The sequence below is a fragment of the Polypterus senegalus genome, chromosome 5, assembly GCF_016835505.1.
Source record: "Polypterus senegalus isolate Bchr_013 chromosome 5, ASM1683550v1, whole genome shotgun sequence".
Classification (NCBI taxonomy): domain Eukaryota; kingdom Metazoa; phylum Chordata; class Cladistia; order Polypteriformes; family Polypteridae; genus Polypterus; species Polypterus senegalus.
Window position 1 is genome coordinate 189,055,986 of NC_053158.1, and position 22,515 is coordinate 189,078,500.

Genomic DNA, 22,515 nt, shown 5'->3' on the forward strand with positions numbered 1-22,515 from the left:
GGCCTACACCCGTATGAAACTGTTTAGGTCCTGTGTATAGGTGTTGTTTTCAGCTGCCCTTTGGCATGTATACGAATGTGTATGTATCTATCGAAGGTCATTTCCTATTAGCAGAACATGGAACGAGACAGCGGCAACGTAAAGCAACTGCCTTTTCTGGTGATAGAACTTCTGCTCTTGTCTTGTAGGTGTGTTATGGTCATTTGGATCTAAAATGACACCCAGCATTTTGCTTTTGCTTTTCTGTCCACCTGCATATCGACAGGTTTGCTCCAGTTTTCCATTTAAAAAGCATCCAAATGTCAGCCAGTGGTGGCCCAGGAATGTACTAATGTTCATCTCACCCACTGTTTCACAGTTAGGTGGCCACCTAAAGTGACATTTATTTATTATTTTTTTAAATTTTATTGATTTTATTGAAATCACACAACATTCCATAAAAATAGATCAATTTTACAAGAATAGAATTGAAAACAAATCAACCCCTACTCCAGAAAAAGAGAGCATGGGCAGCAGAATAATCTTAAACCTAGTAAAAATAAGTAAAGAGATAAATTAATAAGTGAATATAGATGAATGGAGAAGAAAAAGAAAGAACAGAGAGAGAATCTACTTCCTCAGTGCTTTAAAAGCTTATTCTAAAATGTTGTTGATTAGATCCTGCCAGGTTCTGAAAAATGTCTGCACAGATCCTCTAAGTGAGAATTTGACTTTTTCCAGTTTCAAATAAAATAAAGCATCAGTTACCCACTGGCTTAAAAGGGGAGAGTTAGGACTCTTCCAGTTGAGCAAGACAAGTCAACGTGCTAATAGTGAAGTAAAGGCGATCACAGTGTGTTTGTCCTTCTCCACTTTAAGCCCACCAAACACAGCTGTTAATGGATTAGGAGGGATTGTGACACAAAGGCTGTCTGAAAGGCACTTAAAAATGTTGGTCCAGAATGATGTTCATTTGGTGCAGGCCCAAAACGTGACATTTAATACAGTATGTCATCACAGAATGCACTGTTAGTCCAATCCATTAGGGTTTGTGCCATTCACTGTGTCATCTAGTTAGCACTGCTGACATTACAGACAAGTTCTTGCCGCCATTACAGTCTGATTAAAACTGCTGCTTTCATTAACTGCTTATGAACTGGGCTGGCTTTTTTGTGCATTGATAGTGGATTTTGTATTTGTGTTTTATTCATTTTCATATGTGTATTAGTGATGGGGTTTAGACTGGGGAATATAGTTTGTCTGACACAGAGCTTATGGTCCCTTTTAGACTGCGTGTATTAATTGTTTTCTATATATATGCATGCATATGGATACAATACATATATCAGTGTTTTTTTTTGGTATCCTCTACTTAATTTAATATATCCTTTTATTTTTACTTTCATTCTGTATAGTTGTCTTTCTTGTCAGCAGCGACAGTGTGGACGAAATCTGGACACATTGGCTCACTTTTCTGTTAGGCCCGGACGGTGCGTTGTCTCGCTTAAGTGTTTTTGAGTGAATTATTGCAAGTGTACCTAATAAAGTGGCAGCTCTGTATATTTTATATTGATACAGTGGTGTGAAAAACTATTTGCCCCCTTCCTGATTTCTTATTCTTTTGCATGTTTGTCACACAAAATGTTTCTGATCATCAAACACATTTAACCATTAGTCAAATATAACACAAGTAAACACAAAATGCAGTTTTTAAATGATGGTTTTATTATTTAGGAGAAAAAAATCCAAACCTACATGGCCCTGTGTGAAAAAGTAATTGCCCCTGAACCTAATAACTGGTTGGGCCACCCTTAGCAGCAATAACTGCAATCAAGCGTTTGCGATAACTTGCAATGAGTCTTTTACAGCGCTCTGGAGGAATTTTGGCCCACTCATCTTTGCAGAATTGTTGTAATTCAGCTTTATTTGAGGGTTTTCTAGCATGAACCGCCTTTTTAAGGTCATGCCATAGCATCTCAATTGGATTCAGGTCAGGACTTTGACTAGGCCACTCCAAAGTCTTCATTTTGTTTTTCTTCAGCCATTCAGAGGTGGATTTGCTGGTGTGTTTTGGGTCATTGTCCTGTTGCAGCACCCAAGACCGCTTCAGCTTGAGTTGACGAACAGATGGCCGGACATTCTCCTTCAGGATTTTTGGTAGACAGTAGAATTCATGGTTCCATCTATCACAGCAAGCCTTCCAGGTCCTGAAGCAGCAAAACAACCCCAGACCATCACACTACCACCACCATATTTTACTGTTGGTATGATGTTCTTTTCTGAAATGCTGTGTTCCTTTTACGCCAGATGTAACGGACATTTGCCTTCCAAAAGTTCAACTTTTGTCTCATCAGTCCACAAGGTATTTTCCCAAAAGTCTTGGCAATCATTGAGATGTTTCTTAGCAAAATTGAGATGAGCCCTAATGTTCTTTTGCTTAACAGTGGTTTGTGTCTTGGAAATCTGCCATGCAGGCTGTTTTGCCCAGTCTCTTTCTTATGGTGGAGTCGTGAACACTGACCTTAATTGAGGCAAGTGAGGCCTGCAGTTCTTTAGACGTTGTCCTGGGGTCTTTGTGACCTCTCGGATGAGTCGTCTCTGCGCTCTTGGGGTAATTTTGGTCGGCCGGCCACTCCTGGGAAGGTTCACCACTGTTCCATGTTTTTGCCATTTGTGGATAATGGCTCTCACTGTGGTTCGCTGGAGTCCCAAAGCTTTAGAAATGGCTTTATAACCTTTACCAGACTGATAGATCTCAATTACTTCTGTTCTCATTTGTTCCTGAATTTCTTTGGATCTTGGCATGATGTCTAGCTTTTGAGGTGCTTTTGGTCTACTTCTCTGTGTCAGGCAGCTCCTATTTAAGTGATTTCTTGATTGAAACAGGTGTGGCAGTAATCAGGCCTGGGGGTGGCTACGGAAATTGAACTCAGGTGTGATACACCACAGTTAGGTTATTTTTAACAAGGGGCAATTACTTTTTCACACAGGGCCATGTAGGTTTGGATTTTTTCTCCTAAATAATAAAACCATCATTTAAAAACTGCATTTTGTGTTTACTTGTGTTATATTTGACTAATGGTTAAATGTGTTTGATGATCAGAAACATTTTGTGTGACAAACATGCAAACGAATAAGAAATCAGGAAGGGGGCAAATAGCTTTTCACACCACTGTATATGAATGCGACACCTCTAAGTCAGTGTGAAGGGTGCAATATAAAATAGAAGCTGGTTTAGATAGATAGATTAGGTAGATTAGATAGATTAGATAGATTAGATAGATTAGATAGATTAGATAGATTAGATAGATAGATAGATACTTTTTTTAAATTTTAAAATTCTTTGTAAATGAGATTTATATTTTATTCCAGAGCTGTGCAACTTGAGTTTAAGTTAGCTACGGAAGTCAGCAAACCAAAACAAGTCCAGAACCAGGAGCCAAGTAAGGACTGTAATGGTGTCGTTTAATCAAGGTGAAAACATGTGAAGAGCGGGTCAGTATTAGAAAGCAGCAGACTCTCCAATGACCTCTCCGAGAAGGTCTTAAAGGGTTTACTTACCAATCTCTTGGAGGCCCCATACTGCCTGAAGTACGGCTTTACTATCCGGGCTATCCAGAGCCTGCGAAAGGAAATCAGCGGCCTGCAGATCAGAGGAAAAAGTCACATATTAGGTAAATGTACTCCAGGAAACTTTAGTTAATAATAACTTTTAAAGAAGACAAAAGCTTATACTGGCTCAGGAAATGCATAATCCCTAAAATTGACACATTTATCGGTCCATTCTAGAAAAAGGCAAACTGGGACTAAACCTGTGTAGAAAACTGTCTCCTAATGGGAGGCTGAGTGTCAACATAATAAAACTCACTGAAAGATCTGGACTGTGTATTTTGCACTGAAGAACCAAGTTCTCCAAAGGGGTGCGCAGGATTTCAGGGACAGGGTATGTGTTCATAGTTTCAAGTCGCTGATGTGGGAAGAGATGATAGGAATGACCTGGCTGGCAACGCCCTGCTCGTCCGCGTCTTTGAATCACATTAGACTGAGAGATCCACACCGTGTCCAAGCAAGAAACCTTTGGAAGAAAAGGAAATGTAATTGAAGTACATAACAACTGAATGGTCAGGAACATTCAATAAACACAGCTTTGTTATATGAGTTGGAGACAGTGGAACGGACCAGAAAGCAGGAGGCAGAGCTGGAGGTGGCAGAGTTAAAGATGCTAAGTGGGTGTGACGAGGATGGACAGGATCAGAAATGTGGACATTAGAGGGTCAGCTTAGGTTGGACAGTTGGGAGACAAAGTCAGAGAGGCAAGATTGTGTTGGTTTGGACATGTGCAGAGGAGAGATGCTTGGGTATGCTGGAAGAAGGATGCTAAGGAAAGAGCTGCCAGGCAAGAGGAGAAGAGGAAGGCCTAAGAGAAGGTTTATGGATATGGTGAGAGAGGACATGCAGGTGATGGGTGTAACAGAACAAGATACAGAGGACAGAAAGAGATGGAAGAAGATGATCCACTGTTGAGCATTAATCTGCATCTTCAGATGATACACACATTGTAAAATAGCTTATACATGTCATTTTCAAAGGAATTATATACTGTATATATATGTTATGATATTCAGCCATTTTAAGAGAAGACCAGCTGTGTGCTCTACCTCAGTGCTCATCTTTTTCCGCAGTAACCTTTCAACCTCAGGCTGTGGTTTCCTCTCAAAAGCTTGGTATCGTGTTGATTTGCTACTGCATTGATATGAGAATTCTTCCCAGGACAGCTATGTTTATCACTTAAGTGAACAGGAAACGTATCTTAATCACGATAAAAAGAGTACCATAATTAAGCAATAAAGCAATTACTTTCAGATCCCATTTGTTATCACAATCATGCATCAGAAACCACGGAAGGCATGTTTTCTTATGTTTTTTTTACATAATAGAAAACGCACAACTTTAGAACACAATTTTACATGGCTAATGAATTTATATTAAGTTTGTAAAGAAATAACTTTGACTTGAAAATTACTGAACTTATTCTTTATGGTAAATTAATATTTTTTATTTCTGCACAATATCTATCTATCTATTATATAGTGATTTATCTATCTATTACATAGTGACTTATCTATCTATCTATTATATAGTGCCTTTCTATCTATTATATAGTGCCTTTCTATCTATTTATTATATAGCGTCACTCATATTTATATCTCTGTTATATAGTGTCATTACTTATCTATCTATTATATAGTGCCTTTCTATCTATTATATAGTGTCATTCTATCTATTTATTATATAGCGTCATTCATATTTATATCTCAGATAGATATGTAATGACACTATATAACAATCTATCTATTATATGGTGCCTTTCTATCTAGCGATTGTATTATTTGTCCTGTGAGTTTTTCTCTGTTTTTTTTTTTTTTTTTTTTGGTTTCTGATGCTATATTCATCTAAATTTCCCCTTAGGCTTTATAAAGTTTATCTCATCTAATCTACTCCTTAAATTGCAGACTTGTCATTTTTGACGATATTGTCCAAATCACTTGCAGCCCCGTGGTCTTCTCTTTTCTTCTGCTATTTCTTTATAACTTTTATTAAAATGGATACCTCCTGCAGAGCACACCCAGATCAGAAGGTGAGCTGCTGGCTCTTCTGTCATTTGTGTCTCATTGTTAATTGGCAAATGGATAAGAAAACAAGTAAAGTTTAATATTGATAAATGCAGTTGTTTGAGACTCTTATCTGTGCCTTTTTAGTCATAACGAGCAAATTCACTAAAATGAAGCACAAGCATCCCAGCTTTGCAATAATTTCTTCAGCAGCACTAACTGGCTTCTACTTAAGAAATTGCACTGTAGCAAAAAAAAAAAAATCTTCTTTGTAGCCCTATAAGACCAAATTGGAAGACCCTTGATTTAGGATATAAAAATAAAAATGGCACTTAGATATTCCAGCATCAAACACCACCATTTTCAATTTTTACATTTAGCATAAGCTGCACACAACAACCAGCATGACAACAGACAGGCAGCTGAAACACAAGGCAGTAAATCAAGCAAGTCCTCGAGTGATAAAGAGGACTACTAACGTCGCACCTTAGTTCGAAGGTCGTAACGCTGCTCCTTATGGCTTCCCAAGTCCACCACATGCACAATGTCGTCCACGGTGATGGAGGTCTCAGCAATATTTGTGGCCAAGATGATTTTGCGCATGCCAGCAGGTGGTGCCTGAAAAATTGCCTGCTGGTTCATCATAGGGAGGTTGGAATGGACTGTGGAAATAAAGCACCATGGTGTCAATAAACTACCTAAAATACACAGCAACTGCCAAAAAAAGAATTGTTACATAGGAATGGACGACTGAATATCTTGAAGTACCTTCTAAAAGATCTCAGCTGTGTTTGTAACCATTTGTCTACAGAAATGGAACTTTTAAAAAGCGCTCATCTTCAGTCATCCAGTACAACTTACAGATAACAGGATGCAAGTCAATATTTTAGACCCCACAATACACACAGATTATATGATATGCAAAATTGTGGCTTCTTTTCAACAGCCACCTAATTATTTAAGTAATAGAATTACAGTTGTATAAAAAAAAAAAAAAAACAGTTTGTGCGGAGCTTTGATATCTCAGCCTTAAAGACGTTCAGATGTTCATTGTAACCCTTTTTTCCCTCAATAGAAGCCAATTCTTACAGTTCATTGAACCTGCTATTTAATTCTATTTCTTCTTCATGCTCCCATTCTTTAGTTTGGAGATGTTCTTTTTGATTTCCTGAGATCCTTCAAATAGTTTCTGGACTGGAACAGGTTTACTAATTCTCAATCATTTACTCCCTCATTTCGTTTTTCATTTCATTTTACTAAGGCAGCTACTTTATGATGAATAACTGCAGGTGTAAATGGCCACATTAGTCGTTCAGCTTTTGGTTTCCTTTTAATGCGCATCTCACTGTTAAGAAAACAAGAAACAATTAAATCTGTGAATGCACCTGTTCACATGTTAGAAAAGTAAAGCAGATCTCACATTACGTGATATCGAGTTATTGGGTATGTCAGACTTGCTAACTGCGTTCTTGATCTCATCGCTTTACCATCAACTGACACCACTGAAAAATCGGTGGGCATTTCCCATTTACTGAATGTGTGATGATCTTTCAGCACAGCTGTGCTCGTCTCTTTCTCTGGGAGACATTAAGATGCTGCCTAACAAAGTTGGCGCTGTGCAAACAAGTACAACGCATTCAGTATCAATCCCGGACGTTTTTCTGTACTTCCATTCTGTTGTGTTATGTAAAACACAAGACATCAGAGAGATGAGCTTTTCTTCTGTTTGTGAGGTCCAAAGCACCCGTGGAGCTCAATCCTCATTGCTCGATTCTATGCATTGTACTTCCAGATGAGCATTCACTGGTCGTCAGCTCTCATGCACACACAGAGCCTGCTCCGACGACGACTGCCAGGGCCAGTCCTGGGCTAGCTGGACTCAGTTGGCACAAAGTCTCCTTTTCACAGTACAAGCTGAGGTTTGCTTTTTGTCACTTGCAATGTTAAACTGAGCCTGAAGCTGTTGTGCTGTGAGGTGCCCGTGATCACACAAGCTGGTGACCCTTTAGAAACTCTTCTTCTGATCAGCTTGTGACTTTGGCTCGGCCAGATCTCTTCCTATCAGAGTTCCTTCCAGTTGCAATTTCTCTAAATGAACGGCCTACATTTCTAAGGGTAATAATGCTCGGTCTCTCTTCATTTGTTAATTGCCGTTTTCTTGTCTTTATCCTGGCATATTGTCCAAGTAGCACTTCAGAGGTTGTAGTAACACAGTCTGCTCCAGCTCTGAGAGTTTTTAAGTAATCAACACAAGTTGGGACACCTGTGCAAATTGTTTGCTTCCAATTGCTGCAGCACATCAGTAGGTTGTAACCTATTAGTTGTTCCCTGATGAAGGCCCATTTGTTTTTTTGAAGTTTTTGTTATCCTAAATTTAAACCTCTGGCAGTTTACTGCTTACCTTTTCAACATTTTAGGTCATTCATTGCCTTTCAGCTGATTAAATCCAAAGAAAAACTGGAAAAACGGAGGGTTTCTAAAACTTATGACTGGTAATGTACAGGGTGCGCACAAAGTCCGTATACCCCTATCTTTAGGAGCATTTACAGGAATAACCATGACAATTTGGTTCCTGTGGACATCAGCCCAAGTCTTCCCAGTATTTCGAGGTGTGTTTCCGACATCCTGTCTGGTGCTGCCGCTCAAGAAATCGCAACAACGTGGCGGTCGTTCCAAGACGAAGCGATGGGTGACACAAGTGTTTTCACGATCGAGGAGTGTTTGGTGGCCACTGTGTGGGTTCATGAGCGGCCTGTTACTGGGAAATAAGTTCAGAAATGTCATGGATGACTTTGTTGTGCATTTTGGGAAGGCATCACCGACAAAGAGGATGTTGTTGCAGTGGGAGAAGAAGGCTTTTGCAACGGACAGCGTCCGAGATGCGCCACGAAGTGGAAGACCATGCACAAGGCATGAAACATGTGCAGATGTGGCAGAGTCTGTCCAACGAACCCCAATGAAATCTACTCGTAAACGTGCTGCTGAGTTGGGAATAGCGGAATCGACAATGCGAAAACACATCAAACAGGACTTGCAAATGAAATGTTGGTGTCCATTGCACGTTAACAAGTTATCAGTTGCTGACTTGGACAGACGTCAGGAAGCTTGTGATCTGATGCTGCACCAATTTCCAACACATGCTGAGAAGGAAAAGGTTATGTTCTCTGACGAGTGCGTGATTTATCGCAGCTCCTGCAATTGAAACGTGTTTTCAAAATCCTCCAAAAGAGAGGGGTATACGGACTTTGTGCGCACCCTGTATAAGGATGTTGCGTTTGAGGCTTAGTCTGCTCAGTGAAAGACTTTTTTTTTGTCTGTTCCAGCCTCACCTGGTAAAAGAAGTTGTTTTCCAGACTGAAATGATGGCTTCTCCAAGAGTCTTTCCTGAACACCTCGGATATCTTGCCACCCTGGCAGAAAACACAGAATTCCCCCTAAAAAAAAAAATTACCAAGAGAAGAAGCTTAGAGGTTAGAAAAGGACCACTCATCAGTAGCTACTGCTGTCACTCCCGGGGTGTCTGATACAGTAGACATCGACTCTGCGTGATTCTTTGTGTGGTCTACAGAACTACTTTAATGTCAAATGTTATTATACAGCACAGCCTCACTAACGACAGATCAGTAAGTCTAACATCACCACCTTGGACGTTAAGAACGAAGATACTCAAAATGACTTGAACATCTAAAGGACAGTAACACTCATGAGAACAAGTCTGGTGTCTTAGCAAACTGGTTTCCTTCCAGAACCTTCCAGGTCTACAGTATTCATCACTCCCTAATTCTTTTTCATCACCATTACCTATTTCAGGTTCACATGGAGTCGGTTTCAATCACTACTGGGTTCATTTTCAGAAAGTCTTTGGCAAAGTTACAAAAAGACCTCTTGACGGTTCTTCCCATCCATCATTAGTGTATGCACACTCTACCATTATCCTCTTTACCTCGATGCGTTTTTTATTTTTAACCTGCCCTTCCCATTTCAACTTTGTTTACAAGTTGAAGTTTTCCTTTCCCAGGTTTTTCTCGGTTTATAAAAATATCACTTGGTTGGTTATTAAGGGATTTTACTTTTCTTTCAGAGAATTAGATGAGCAGACAAGCCTATTTATCTGCATCCATCTCTGCTCCTCCAGTTCAGATTTAAAGGAGGCCGCTGCTTATCTGGGCAGCATTGGGCAAAAGACGACAACCAACTTTAGACTGTGTGCCTGCCCGTGGTGAGCAACAGGAAAAGACGTTATTTATATCCAGTGGTAAAATTGTAAAAGGTGCTAGAGTGTAGTGATGCCAATTAATTCACCACAGGTGGTGTTGCTGCTTGGTATCAGTGTTCAGATCGGTTGGGTGGCACCACATTAACATGGCAGTCCAATGTACTGGGTGCATTTGCTCCTGATATGGTGTTTGCACTATCTTCCTGTGTCTGTGTGGCTACTCTGGTTTTAAACTGACATCTCCACCGATGTGGTGTCAGAGAGTGGGGATGTGTTGCATGAGGATTAGCACATGCAGGTAAGAAATTTCCTGAACTCTGTACATGTGATGATTGTAACTCTATAAACCAGGGGTCTCAAACTCCAGTTCTGGAGGGCCACAGTGGCTGCAGGTTTCCATTCAAACCTTTTTCTTAATTGGTGATCAGTTTTTGTGGCTAATTAACTCCTTTTACATTCATTTTAATTGACTTGTTTTCTAAGATTTGTTCCCCTGGAATTTCTTCACCATTCCTCTGAATTGCTTTGTCTCTTTCCTAACAGAAATGAAACGTGAAGTGAGGGAGCCAACAGAAGACCAGCTAAGGCAGGGCCTCAAACACCAACCAGTTGCTTCATTAGGCGCCGAGTCTTGTCGTTAATTAAACTCGTTCTTTAATTCTGTGGCTTGTTGCTGCTCTCATTGTGTGTTAGCAGACATTCCTGAAGTGGTTGATTTTCTCTTTTCTAAGAGCTCTGGTCAAATGTTTTGTGGACCTGAGCAGATCAACATTCCTGAGACCTTCATCTTTCTTTATTTTCAGATATTATATGACGGGACGCAGTTTGCTGGTCCTGTTTTGGCTCATTTTTTATCTCAGTATTGTTTGGCTGCTAATTAAGGAAAAAGAAACAATTAAGGGGTCAGAATCTTCAAGAGCAAGTCAATGAAAATGAATAGAAAAGAAGTTAATTAACTAATTAAGATGAGTTAGAATAAAAAACCTGCAGCCACTGCGGCCCACCGGAACTGGAGTTTGGGACCACTGCTGTAAACCTATAAATTCACCCCAGTGTAAATGCGATTGTCGGTGAGCGTGGGTCCTTGCCTTCTTTTCTGGCAGTTTAAGTTCCTCATTTATTGAAAAAAATATTTCACTCAATAAAGCCCCCCGTATGCATGTGGCTGTCATCAAATGGTATCCTTTAGGACTTTTGGCAAGCAGCATAATCCTTTTTATTTTGTTTTTCCTTAATCAATAATGACACAAATGTGTCCCCATATATTGGTCTTAATTATCAGTAAGTTGATATTCTCCCGTGTCTATTTTTGCTTTAACGTTATCGGCTATTTTGTTTTAGACAAAGAAAGTGAAGGTGCCAGCAGCAGGCCGTTAGCTTTCCTACTGGTGAGTGAGGTGAAGGGCATTTGTGTCCCTGTCTGCCCCGTAGGGACTTGGCTCCTCTCAGCATTGCCTAAACTTGAGAGAAGGCAGAAACACAACAGATTACTGAAAGCTGCAGGACGCTGTGATTGTTAAAAAGGTTTTTACTTTGACAGAACTGCTTTTACAAAATGCTGAACTGCAACCAAACTCGGAAAAAATAAGAAGTTACCCGATACTGTACCAGGATTTATGGCAGGTGTCACCTAACACAGGACTCCAGTTTAGGCAAATAAAGGCTATGAGGTGGCATTAAAGAAGTGTTTTCAGTAAGAAGGATGCAGGCTTTTAGTGTAAAGTTTGAACAAATGACGGGAGGAATGTCTTCTGACAATCACCCTAATGAGTGTATTTGACAGCATCACCTTAGATTCCTGAATTCGTCAAGTAAACAAACATTTTTGACATGTTAGGTGAATGGGAAGTGACAAGAGAAGGAGGGCTGAATTGAGCTTTTCTCTGAACTATTTTTATTACTTCCTCCTGTTTAGTAAGCAATTGAAAAAAAGAATGAAGAGGATAAAAAAAGGGGCTGAGTAAGCAGAGTCTACCACATGATGACAAATGACATCTCACCTGGCTCTCGGTTGACATCGATATATTCAATTACATCAGCTGCAAGGTCCAGATCTGGGCTGGGGTCCTCGTCCTTAGAAAGCTGAAAAGAGCACAACATGCTGTTCAACCAGACACGCATCGGCAGCTTCACCCATCACTCAGTAAACACCTCAAGACTAACAGCAGGGACGCTCCCATCAGGTCTCTTTTAGGGTCCATGCTGATCACCGATTTCATGTTACTGAATTGGCCAATTCAGATTTTTTTTTTTCTCTCTGTCCCTTTTAAAAAAACATTTTCCACTAAGCTCATGCATAACCAGACATGAAACAGCCTTATGTTTAATATTATTGAAACGGTTTACTTTGCCATTTTTATAATTCATCTGCAGATTTTAGGTGTTACCCGCCCAGGACCACCTCCACTCTACCACAATACTAAGCAGGATTATGTGGATTTGAAAATGCTATTTTATAAAAGGAATATGCAAGTGAAATTATTGAGCATACTTTGGATACAAAAAAAAAAATTCTGACTTCTTCGATTTCTTTGATTTTTTTTTCCCCTCCAATACAGCATAAGGAATGACATTGTACGCGATTTTGACTGAAAACCCCAATTACATGATAAAGAAGGCCATTGTATGCCATCTTTAGAGTTTCATTATGGAAAGCAGACAAGGCAAATATGAAACGAGAAAAGCGCTTACTGAACTGCGAATGAAGTGGCACACAGATTAGGTAAATTAGCAAAAGTCTTAAGCACTGTGCTTGCAAATCCACATGCAGCACATGTTGAGAAAAGAAGAAAAGAACGGCTCAGAACGTGGAGAGCTGCCCCTCTGAGTCTTCTGTCTTGTTCTTCCCTGCAGCTCATGACGGGTCTCCCTGCGACACAAACGGAGGTGAAAAAACGCAGATGAAACTGAATGGCTCAGTTTATTGTCAAAGATTTTAACGTCTCCATAAAGAAATATAGGCATAGTTTTAATACGACTCTACAGGGACGACTTTCCTGGAGTGTAAGCTGTTTTAATCAAAACCTTTCTTCCCCCAAGAGCTCCTCAAGTTTTCTAACGTTTATTCTCATAGTTTATTTCAACCCAAACAAATTGAATAAGCTCGCTTTGCCTGACCATTTACAAAATGTTGGTGTCCACAACTCACGTTTTGCATTAAAACGTCACAAAAAATATTTAGTTCACCTGCAAGTGCATTTTGTATGTCTGTATGCCTTTTCGAGTGTATCTCACACTACTGAATTAAAACATGAATGCTGTCAAAACCAAACAATGCAATTCCAAATCCACAGATATGACTTATTCATTTGTCACTTTGTTCCATGTCACTGTGTCACTTTATTCACAGGTGTGATGTGTTGTTTAGTTAGTCAGATGACTGGCACTGAGGTGTCTGGTGGCGTGGAGCCACTGAGGTTCACTCTTATGGAGTCATTTCAATGTCCGTCTGTCAGTCTTGTTGTGAACTTTGATTTCATGACATTCATGTCAGACTCACAGAGGTATGGAGACCCAAACAAAGCAGACATTGTCAGAGTCCATTGGTGAAGATTCTTATAGTTATCTGGCTCTGCGAAGCTCCAGAAATGCTGAGAATGCAGTTGAGACTTTAAATGCACATTATTTTGAAGGTTTACTAATATATAAAATCCAATGTCTCTCTGTCTGTATGTCTGTCCACTTTTCATAAGAGAACTACTTAACGGATTTAGATCGTGTTTTTTCTATAATTTGCTTGAACATTCTGGTTGATTTTGCGACTTCTCTCATTTCACTATGTATCATAGTTCACTTGCCGTACTGATTTATTGGCGGGTGTAACTTTAACTCCGCTTAGCTAGCGAACGCGAGAACAATTGAGTTCAACTTTGTTTGATATTTAAAATAAATTGTTATTGAGGTCTTGATGCGTTTGAGTCCAGATATTCTCTTAAGTGTCTGCCACATTGAAAAGAGAGATTGCAGTTCAGATTGTGGATCGTGATTTTGTGTTAAAAGGATTGATTTTTTTGGAAAGATCGCCCACCACTAATTTGACTAATCGAGTTTTCACATTTATGTAGAATTCATTAACCCTTTGGCGAGCTACTTGGAAAGGGGCTGTGAGATACCGGTAGCTCGTGAGTGATGTATTGGGGACCCCTGATCTAGACCATTACACACAATAACAACATGTCCACACATTCTGTGAGAGAGTAAAAGGAAACGAATAAAGGGTGACATGGCCTGTGCAAGAAGTGTTTTGGTGTGCAGTGTGGAAAAAAAAAATAGTGTATGTCTTAGAAATAGCATGAGGAGACGGCTGAAATACAGGTAGTTAAGTACAGGAATGTTCTAGATGCTGCCATGCACACAGGAAAACTTGGCAGATGTCATTTACACAGTTCCCATAAAAGGATAAGAGCTAAACTTAGAGATACTGAGACGGACTGTGGTATAGCAGGCGTGCGGTAAAGCAGGTGATCAATTTTTAATAAATAAATAATGATTCATAAGTCACCAGTGCCAACCACTGTGCCAGCAAGCTGCCCTGCTTTAGAAATACCAGGCTCCGTGACAGCCAATAGACATGAAGTGGAAACAGGCCATGAAGTAAGAAGGAGCTACAGACCAACAGCAGCACTGGCACTGTCACGTTCAGTGGTGGGCAACATGACCTAGACAGGCAATTTACCATTAATAATTAATAATAATTAATAAGAGAGCCACAACAAACCTACGGGAAAACCACAAAAGAATAACATCCTCTGAGTGCAACTTCTCCCAACCATCCAAGAACATTTTGGTGACCAACAATGAACTGTCCAGCGTGATGGAGCACCGGGTTATAAGGCAAAAATGACAACTAAGTGGCTCAGGGAATAAAACATTGAAATGTTGGGTCCCTGGCCAGGAAACTCCATTGAGAACTTGTGGTCAATCCTCAAGAGGCGGGCGGACAAACAAAGCCCCCCGAATTCTGACAAACTCCAAGCACTGATTCTGCAAGAATGGGCTGCCATCAGTCAGGATTTGGCCCAGAAGTTGATTGCCAGCATGCCAGGGTGAGTTCCAGAGGTCTTGAAGAAGAATGAAGGGCCAACACTGCAAATATTGACTCTTTGCATAAACTTCATGTCATTGTCAGTAAAAGCCTTTGTAACTTATGAAAAGCTTGTAATTCTACTTCAGTATACCATAGAAACATCTGACGAAAAGATCTAAAAACACCAAAGCAGCACACTTTATGAAAACCAACACTTGGGTCATTCTCAGAACGTTTGGCCACAACTGTATTTAAAACAGTGCAAAGGCACACTAAGGATTACAAGGAGAGTTTCCATCGTAGAAAATGAGATTACTTTAGGGTAACTGACCTGCGTGAAGGAGGGTTGATAACTCCAGCTATAGACTTTAAACACTGCAGATAAATTTAAACAAACAAAACACAAAAAAAGTGACCAGGGCCCCTGCTATAAATTATTTTAGAGTTCATGGTGATCAAGTGCATCTACATGATGTTTTCAAAAGATACTAGATGAAAATTCAGCCTTTATTTAAACGTTTGACTCAGGCCCCTGTCTAAAGCTATATTACACCAGCTTAGGGGAGGGCAGACATGTGAACAAACTGATTTTGATGATCAGCAGCCCTACAGAACTGAGCCTTGACTGACATGACAATGGCAGACAATAGGACGGTGGTACAATTAGAGGCCTTATTAAGACAAATGCGGCCCTGTCCTCTCCGACACATTGCTCTGGAGCACCTTTATTCACCAGTTTCTTCCAACATAGCATGCTAGCGGGGACTACTGTATCACATTTCTGCCCATAGCCAACATACAGGGTGGTCCAGATCTAATTATGCAACTGTTTGACTGCCAACGTCTCCCCGCCATTTTGGAATGTAGGGCAGGTGCTGCCATCTATTGGCAACAAAACGAATTTTAAGTGAAATCTCTATGTGCAGGGCAAGTGCTGTGAATTCTCTATGTAATAAACTTAATATGTTATAGCGTAATGAAAATTGCGTAATTACCCTACACAATAGGCTCTATCCCACAGTAGGAACTTTGTTTTTAGGAACCAAGCAGTTCCTGTACGATGTAGGCCCTGGGCCACTTTCATATGCTGCCTTCCCAGGGCACAACAAACACTGTAACCACCATGCGTAATATACAAGGTGCATAGAAAAGCATTGTGGTGAAAAGAGTGTTGCCATCAGGAGTTCACGGGAGACCCCCGCACTTTACTGTGTCAAAACAATTAGGACTTGACGGGGAAGTTAAATGCTGTGCATCGTGCGGCGCATCACGGAGGCGGCTATGAAGCGGGATGCAGTACAATGTGTGCCACTCCCATTTCGCTGGCAACTCTCCAACGCCCAAACTACTAACAGATTTGTAAGATGGTACCTGTGCTTGTGGTCAACCAATCAGCACAATTCATCGCCCAAGCCCCAGCCACCATAATTCCTAGTTGAACGAAAAGTACATACCCTGGAGAAAGAGGGCTAAGAAAATGACCAGGAATTACAAAATGACCTGAGCTCATGTGGTAGGAATGCTACAAAAGTTTCTGAGGTTTCAAAAAAGTCCCCGGTTCCTGCAATAGGAAAACACCAAATGCAATACCTCCTCCCATAAGGCCACTTGTAATAGGCACACTGGCATGGGGACAATCTGTGGACAGTATACATTACATCCATCCATTTTCCAACCCTTTGAATCTGAAAACACAGGGTCACGGGGGTCTGCTGGAGCCAATCCCAGCCAACACAGGGTGCAAGGCAGGAACCAATATTCACAGAATATCTTATGTGCACATAGTTTTTATTCTATTGTTTTACACTCTGATTTTATGTTCTGTGGTGCTAGTGAATTAAATACTCAAAAATGTACAGCTGCCTCTTGTAACTATGATGGAGGTTTGCATTAAAGTGTGAATATAAGCCTGCTAATGTTACAAAGAACAAGAACTATTTTACATCTGTCAAGACTGGAAAAACTCCAGGCTGTGTTGAAAAGACTCACCGTGCTGTCACTAGGTTTCATGCCTTGCTGGCGACCCATCATTTGCAACACTTCTTCTAAGTAGTGCTCCTTCACTGGATACATGAAGCCTGGGACCCTAACCACTGGACAGTTATTGAAGTATTCGGAGAGTCTCTGCATGTCTCCACTGGCACTCATCAGCACCAGCCGAAGATTGGGATTGGCATCCAGCACCTTTCTGAGAAGCACCAGGAGAAAGTCTGTGTTGATGTCCCTCTCATGGACCTCGTCCACAATCACGTGGCTCACGCCTTCCAGCCCGGGGTTTCCTTGTAGTTTTTTCAACAGAATACCAACTGTGCAGAAGAGAAGTGCCCCACCACGCTGTGGAAGAGAGCTCTCCAGGCGCACCTGTGGGCAGTGAAGAAGTTGGACAATTAGGACAATGGATCTAGTTTGGGAGAAGCTTTACAATCTTTAGAATGTCTGCTCCAGCATACTGGTGAGTACCGATTTCACATTACTAGAGCTGGGTGATTCCTTTTTCCTTGTAAAATTTGCACTAAGCTAATTCATAACTGTATTTGTATAGGGTGGTTCAAATCTAATTATGCAATTTTCATTACACTATAACCTAAAGTTTATTACATAGAAAATCACCCGAAAAACCCCGGACCATCAAGAAGTGTGCGAACTGACGACAATGAGGGATCGTCTTCACGCCAAACTGGAATCGTCTCCGCATAAATCAAAGTCATCCAGATGATCTGGATCTGCATAATTAGAGCTGGACCACCATATAGAAGTCTAATATTCTAAACGAAAGTGTCATTTTCACAGATAAACTGATGACCACAGGCTTTACCGGGTCAATTTTTTTTTAACAAAATGAAATCCTGTAGGCTTACTGTTTGGTGATCATAAAAATACTAAAACAAATAAGATTCCCTTCATATATATATACTTCTGTAACTAATAAATCATGTACATATAAAGGACTACATGTGGAACTGTGTGTGTGTCTGTCTGTCTGTCTGTCTGGCCCGGAAGTGCGAGGTTACAGCATAAAGTTCAATGAAAACGATTCTGTCGGCAAAGTAAAACCGCCAAGAAAACAGAATCTCGCTTAGTCGCTAATACACAAAGGAGGCAAGCACATCAGGAAAACAAAACCTCAGAGGAGAGAGAAACTCGCTTAACTGCTAATGCACAAACGAGGCGAGAACATCGGGAAAATGAAACCACAGAAGAAAGAGACCCTCGCTTAACTGCTAATGCACAACCAATGTGACTGATTGTTTGAAGTGCCATAATCCATGATTTCTAGGAGCCCGAGCTTTTTACAGCACGGCCTTAAACAGCTAGTATGGTATAAAAGCCAATAAAATACTTACTAGAAGTACAAGCCACAACTCTAAGATATGTTCATAAAATGTTCATCACAGATGCAAGGCTAACATGCTTAACAAGTTTACAAATAAATTGGACAAATTCGGCTCTTAAGCTAACAAGCCTACCATTTAGTAAGTAATAAGGGCCAATTCTTTCCTCTGCTTTTTTTGTCTGATTAAAAAGGTGTGCTGCTGAAATAAACACAAGCTCAAACACCATCCATTCTCAGACAAGGAGTGTCAGCTTAAATTAAAAGACAAAACGAAAAGGTCTGAACTCATTGAAGAAGCTTCTCCTTTAATTATTGCCTAAGCCACTTCTCTCTTTTCTTACACTCCTAGTTCAGGTGGACAATATACGAGGAAGGCTCAAAAATAATGAGAATTTTTTTTTTTTTTTTAAATCATATATATTTCTCTGAACATTTCTAAAATGTAATCACCCTCAAAATACTCTCCCTGAAATACAATACACTTGTCCCACCACTTTTTCCATTGTTCAAAACTGTTCTGAAACTCTTGCAATGTGATAGCCTTCAAGTGCCTCCGTCATTTGCTTCTTGACCTCCTCTACATCATCAAAGAGCTTTCCTTTCAAGTCCCTCTTTATTTTTGGAAATATGAAAAAAAATAAATAAATCACAGGGTGCAAGGTCCAGGGGAGTGTTTGGCAACTGTCATCCCGTTTTTTCGTGAGAAACTGCCACACACTCAATGCTATGTGGGAGGGAGCGTTGTCGTGATGCAGAAGCCACTCACCTGATTGCCACAATTTGGGTCTTTTTCTCTGCACAGCATCACACAATCGCTTGAACACTTTAACTCTTTGTGGGCTGAATATTTTTTTCCAAAAAGCAAAGTTTTTTGAAAAACACACAAAGCAATGGTTTCAAACAGAAATCGACCTAAAACATCTGCCAGGTGTCAGTGGTGGTTGCATCAGAGTCTGGTTTGTACCTCTTTGTCACTGTAAGTGGCGGTCCTCCCAGGTGAACGTTGCCATAGGCACAGCAGCTACACAAATCTGTTCAGCACCACGATCAGCAGATGCTAGTACCGCACATTCGTTTTCATCCACTTGTGTCAAAATTGGAGCCCAATTCAGCAATAACATGCAAAACGTCATCCACAGCGTATTTTGCCTTATGCACTCGCTCTGACCTCTCGTCTGATGTCGATGCCATTTTTGCCATCGTTTGCTCCTTGCTACTCACACGAGCGCAGGGAATCTTGGTCAAACCAATGAAGCTGTCTTTCCTTCTAGCAAAGAGAGTCCAACTAAAACATAATGGTGGGTTTTGTCACCATTTAGAATTGATTACTACTGTCAACACATACTTTTGACAAAAGTTGACATCCGCCCTAACAGAGTTAAGGTAAAAACCCTTGCCTGGCTCAAAGCTTCTTCTTTGAAAGCCCCTCGAAGCATTGTGTCAGCTTCTGCTGCTGTTTTCCCCAAAAGGAAACAGAACTTGATACAAACACGTTATTCTTTCAAGTCTGCCATCACAAAATCGATGAAGACGGTAACAGAGGCTCAAGGAAAAAAATTACACTGACCTCACAAACCTTTCCCCAAGGACGCCACTTGGCCAAATGATGCAGAGGGTAGTCGAGTACACGCACCTAGCCAGCAAACATTGGAACCAATGCCCCCTCCAGAAAACAATATATATATTTGCTGCTCCTTTAGATTTTTTTTTTTTAGTTTAGAAAAGCAGATACTCAGAAAATGTTTTTATGAGATTGGCCAATTTACTGATGACCTACCGAGTCATTTGGAGTGACAATCAGCAGCCGATTGAAGGGTGGTGGGGCACACAATATATCTTCATATTTAATACGCTACCGTGGCTGTTTGTTTGTCTGCCCAGGATTTTAAATCACCTGTAGCTCGCAAACCATTTAAACTATTGACCTGACATTTTGTATACATATACAACGTGACATCTACTATTCGCTTTCGGGGTGATGATTGACCTCCAAGGTTATTCCTTTTTTTATTTTATTTTATAAAAATGGCTGCAGCCAGAAGGGCAGCTGTGCAGCGCATGTGTACGGGCGCAGTTCTCATCCCTACCACCTTCACCATCACTTCCTCTACCTCATTATATCTTACATTATTCTTTAGGCAGATTGAAGACTTAAGTGCCAGCTTAAGTGAAAAATTAAGGAAAATGTACTAAGTAATTGCAACACAAATGCTGACTTAATCAGTTTTAACGCGAAAAGATGTCGACGAAAGAAGAGATGAAGCGGGCCGCTAGGGTGGAAAAAAGAAGAGCTGCTCAGGAAACAGCAAGCGCATCAACCTCTGAGCAAACGAGTGGTAAACATACAGAGAAAGAGGATGAGAACTAGGAATGCTCAAGTCAAGTGGATTCACTGCATGCGCCGTTACTGGTATGTAAGGAAAACAGGTTTTTCTAAAGCTAAACAACCCAAAAGATAAATATTACAGCTTTAAAAATGTTTGCCTTAGAAACATCGATTCCAGAGACTTTAACCACTGGACATTGTAAACTAAACTGTTTGTAGCTAATGTGGCAGGCATTATGAATCCTACATCATATGACAAAAAAAAAAAATGACGATTAAAAGGAACTGGGGTTCATTATACCTGGTAGCCTACTTTCTTGCACAGACGTGGGCCCAGCTCCTGGCCGACTCGGTGTGCCACTGACATAGCGCTGATTCGTCGTGGCTGAGTAATCAAGATGTTGCACGAAGAACCGCAGCCTTCCTGAATATACTTTTCCAGAATGAATCGGGGAATGCGAGTAGTCTTCCCACAACCTGTCTCACCGGCAATGATAGTTACACGGTTATCCTTAACAGCAGCCACCACTCGATCTTTGTGCAAGTCCACAGGTAGCTCTTTAAGGCCGCCCTTGTTCAGCTGCAAATTCCACTGATGCAGTAGGGTCTCGTTCATTTTTTGTGATTCCCAGTCAGGGAGCGGCACATACTGACCACCTGCAATAGCATCCATTATATGGTCATTGTCTTGTACTTCTCCCAAAGCTTCCATCTCATCTGAAAAGGAACTATCAGGGGTGCTTTCTAACGGATACTGCAGAGAAGAAGAAATCACAAAAATGAAAGATTAGCTCAGAACGATACTGAAAACAATTGCCATTGTCTATACATTAAACCCAATATGCAAAGGGTGAAACAGTGAAAGACACGCATTCACAGCACACATTGTGACAAACGCATCAGAAAGCAGAAAGTATACAAGTACTGCTTTAAAATAATCACAGATATTCACTAAGCGTAAGTGGCACAGCACCACAGAAAGGGGTGAAGCAGTTTTATTGAAGGACAATAAGCAGGTTACCAAATCCAGCGTATGAACACAGAAAGTGAAGAGGCCTTTACCAAAAGCAAATGAGCAGTTAACTGAAGGTGTCATCTTTACCATAGTGAGCTGCATCACTGGGTACAGGGATTTTTTTTTTTTTATTTATCTGGTGGGGTGGTAGTGGGCATGTGAAAGTAACCTTCAGGATCTCAGTGGAAGTTGTCTGCTTGAGAAGATGAGTGAGGGAGTCAGACAATTAAAACACTCTTATTTTTAATAGCTCATCAAACTTCATCCATCAGGACTCTGGACTGACCTTAAGGTACAACTCCTAAAAGCTGAGGTTTCAAATGTATATTTTACACTAAAATCCACCTCAAAAGTAAGCGTAGTGTGACCCTCTCTAACCACTCTCCTCTTATCTTGGAGCTTACAGCCTATGTGTTTGACGCCCTATACTCAACTTGCAACTTCCATTTTAACCCAATGTCATTAGCAGATGAAAACTTTATAGAGTTCATCTCCATTCAAATTCACTGTTTTTTGAAACCAATGAATCCTCAGAGGTTTCCACCTGAACACTCTAGGACACGATGAACGCAATTTTAAGAGGACGAATCTCTGTGATAAAAACAAACTACAGACTAGAAGACATCACAACTGATTGTTAGAGATTTCCAGAACAGGAAGATCTCCCAATGAGGTTCTCTATAAGGAAAAGACTGCCTTTCGATTCAGAATGTAATCTCTTAACAAAAACTGGACAAATTATTTTAAAATCACGACATCATTAGTGTCAATTATAAGAGAAGGCTAACAAGATTCTACCTCAACAAATACAGGAAGTTTTGCAATGCAGTAACAGAAATTACCAATCTAACATAAAATAAAATTAGGGAGTACAAAGAGAAAAATAAACACATTTAAGGAGCACTCTAAGTCCTCGTATTTCTCGCAGTGTAAAGAAGACAGGACACAAGCTAGAGTTTTTCAATAAAATACAAAATATCACAGCTCGATATTCAGATAAATCCAAA

General features: G+C 40.4%; 1 protein-coding gene across 1 annotated transcript in view; it reads right to left on the bottom strand.

Annotated features, from left to right (window-relative positions):
• The window catches only part of dhx30 (DEAH (Asp-Glu-Ala-His) box helicase 30), a 48,682-nt gene that overhangs the window by 12,881 nt on the left and 13,286 nt on the right, over nt 1–22,515 (bottom strand). Inside the window, exons 8-14 of the mRNA XM_039753825.1 lie at nt 20,795–21,247; nt 16,823–17,194; nt 11,808–11,889; nt 8,921–9,025; nt 6,078–6,253; nt 3,848–4,054; nt 3,541–3,622 (exon numbers count right to left, since the gene is read on the bottom strand). Of these exons, the coding sequence (XP_039609759.1) occupies nt 3,541–3,622; nt 3,848–4,054; nt 6,078–6,253; nt 8,921–9,025; nt 11,808–11,889; nt 16,823–17,194; nt 20,795–21,247 (1,477 nt within the window). The remainder of the gene's footprint in view (nt 1–3,540; nt 3,623–3,847; nt 4,055–6,077; nt 6,254–8,920; nt 9,026–11,807; nt 11,890–16,822; nt 17,195–20,794; nt 21,248–22,515) is intronic.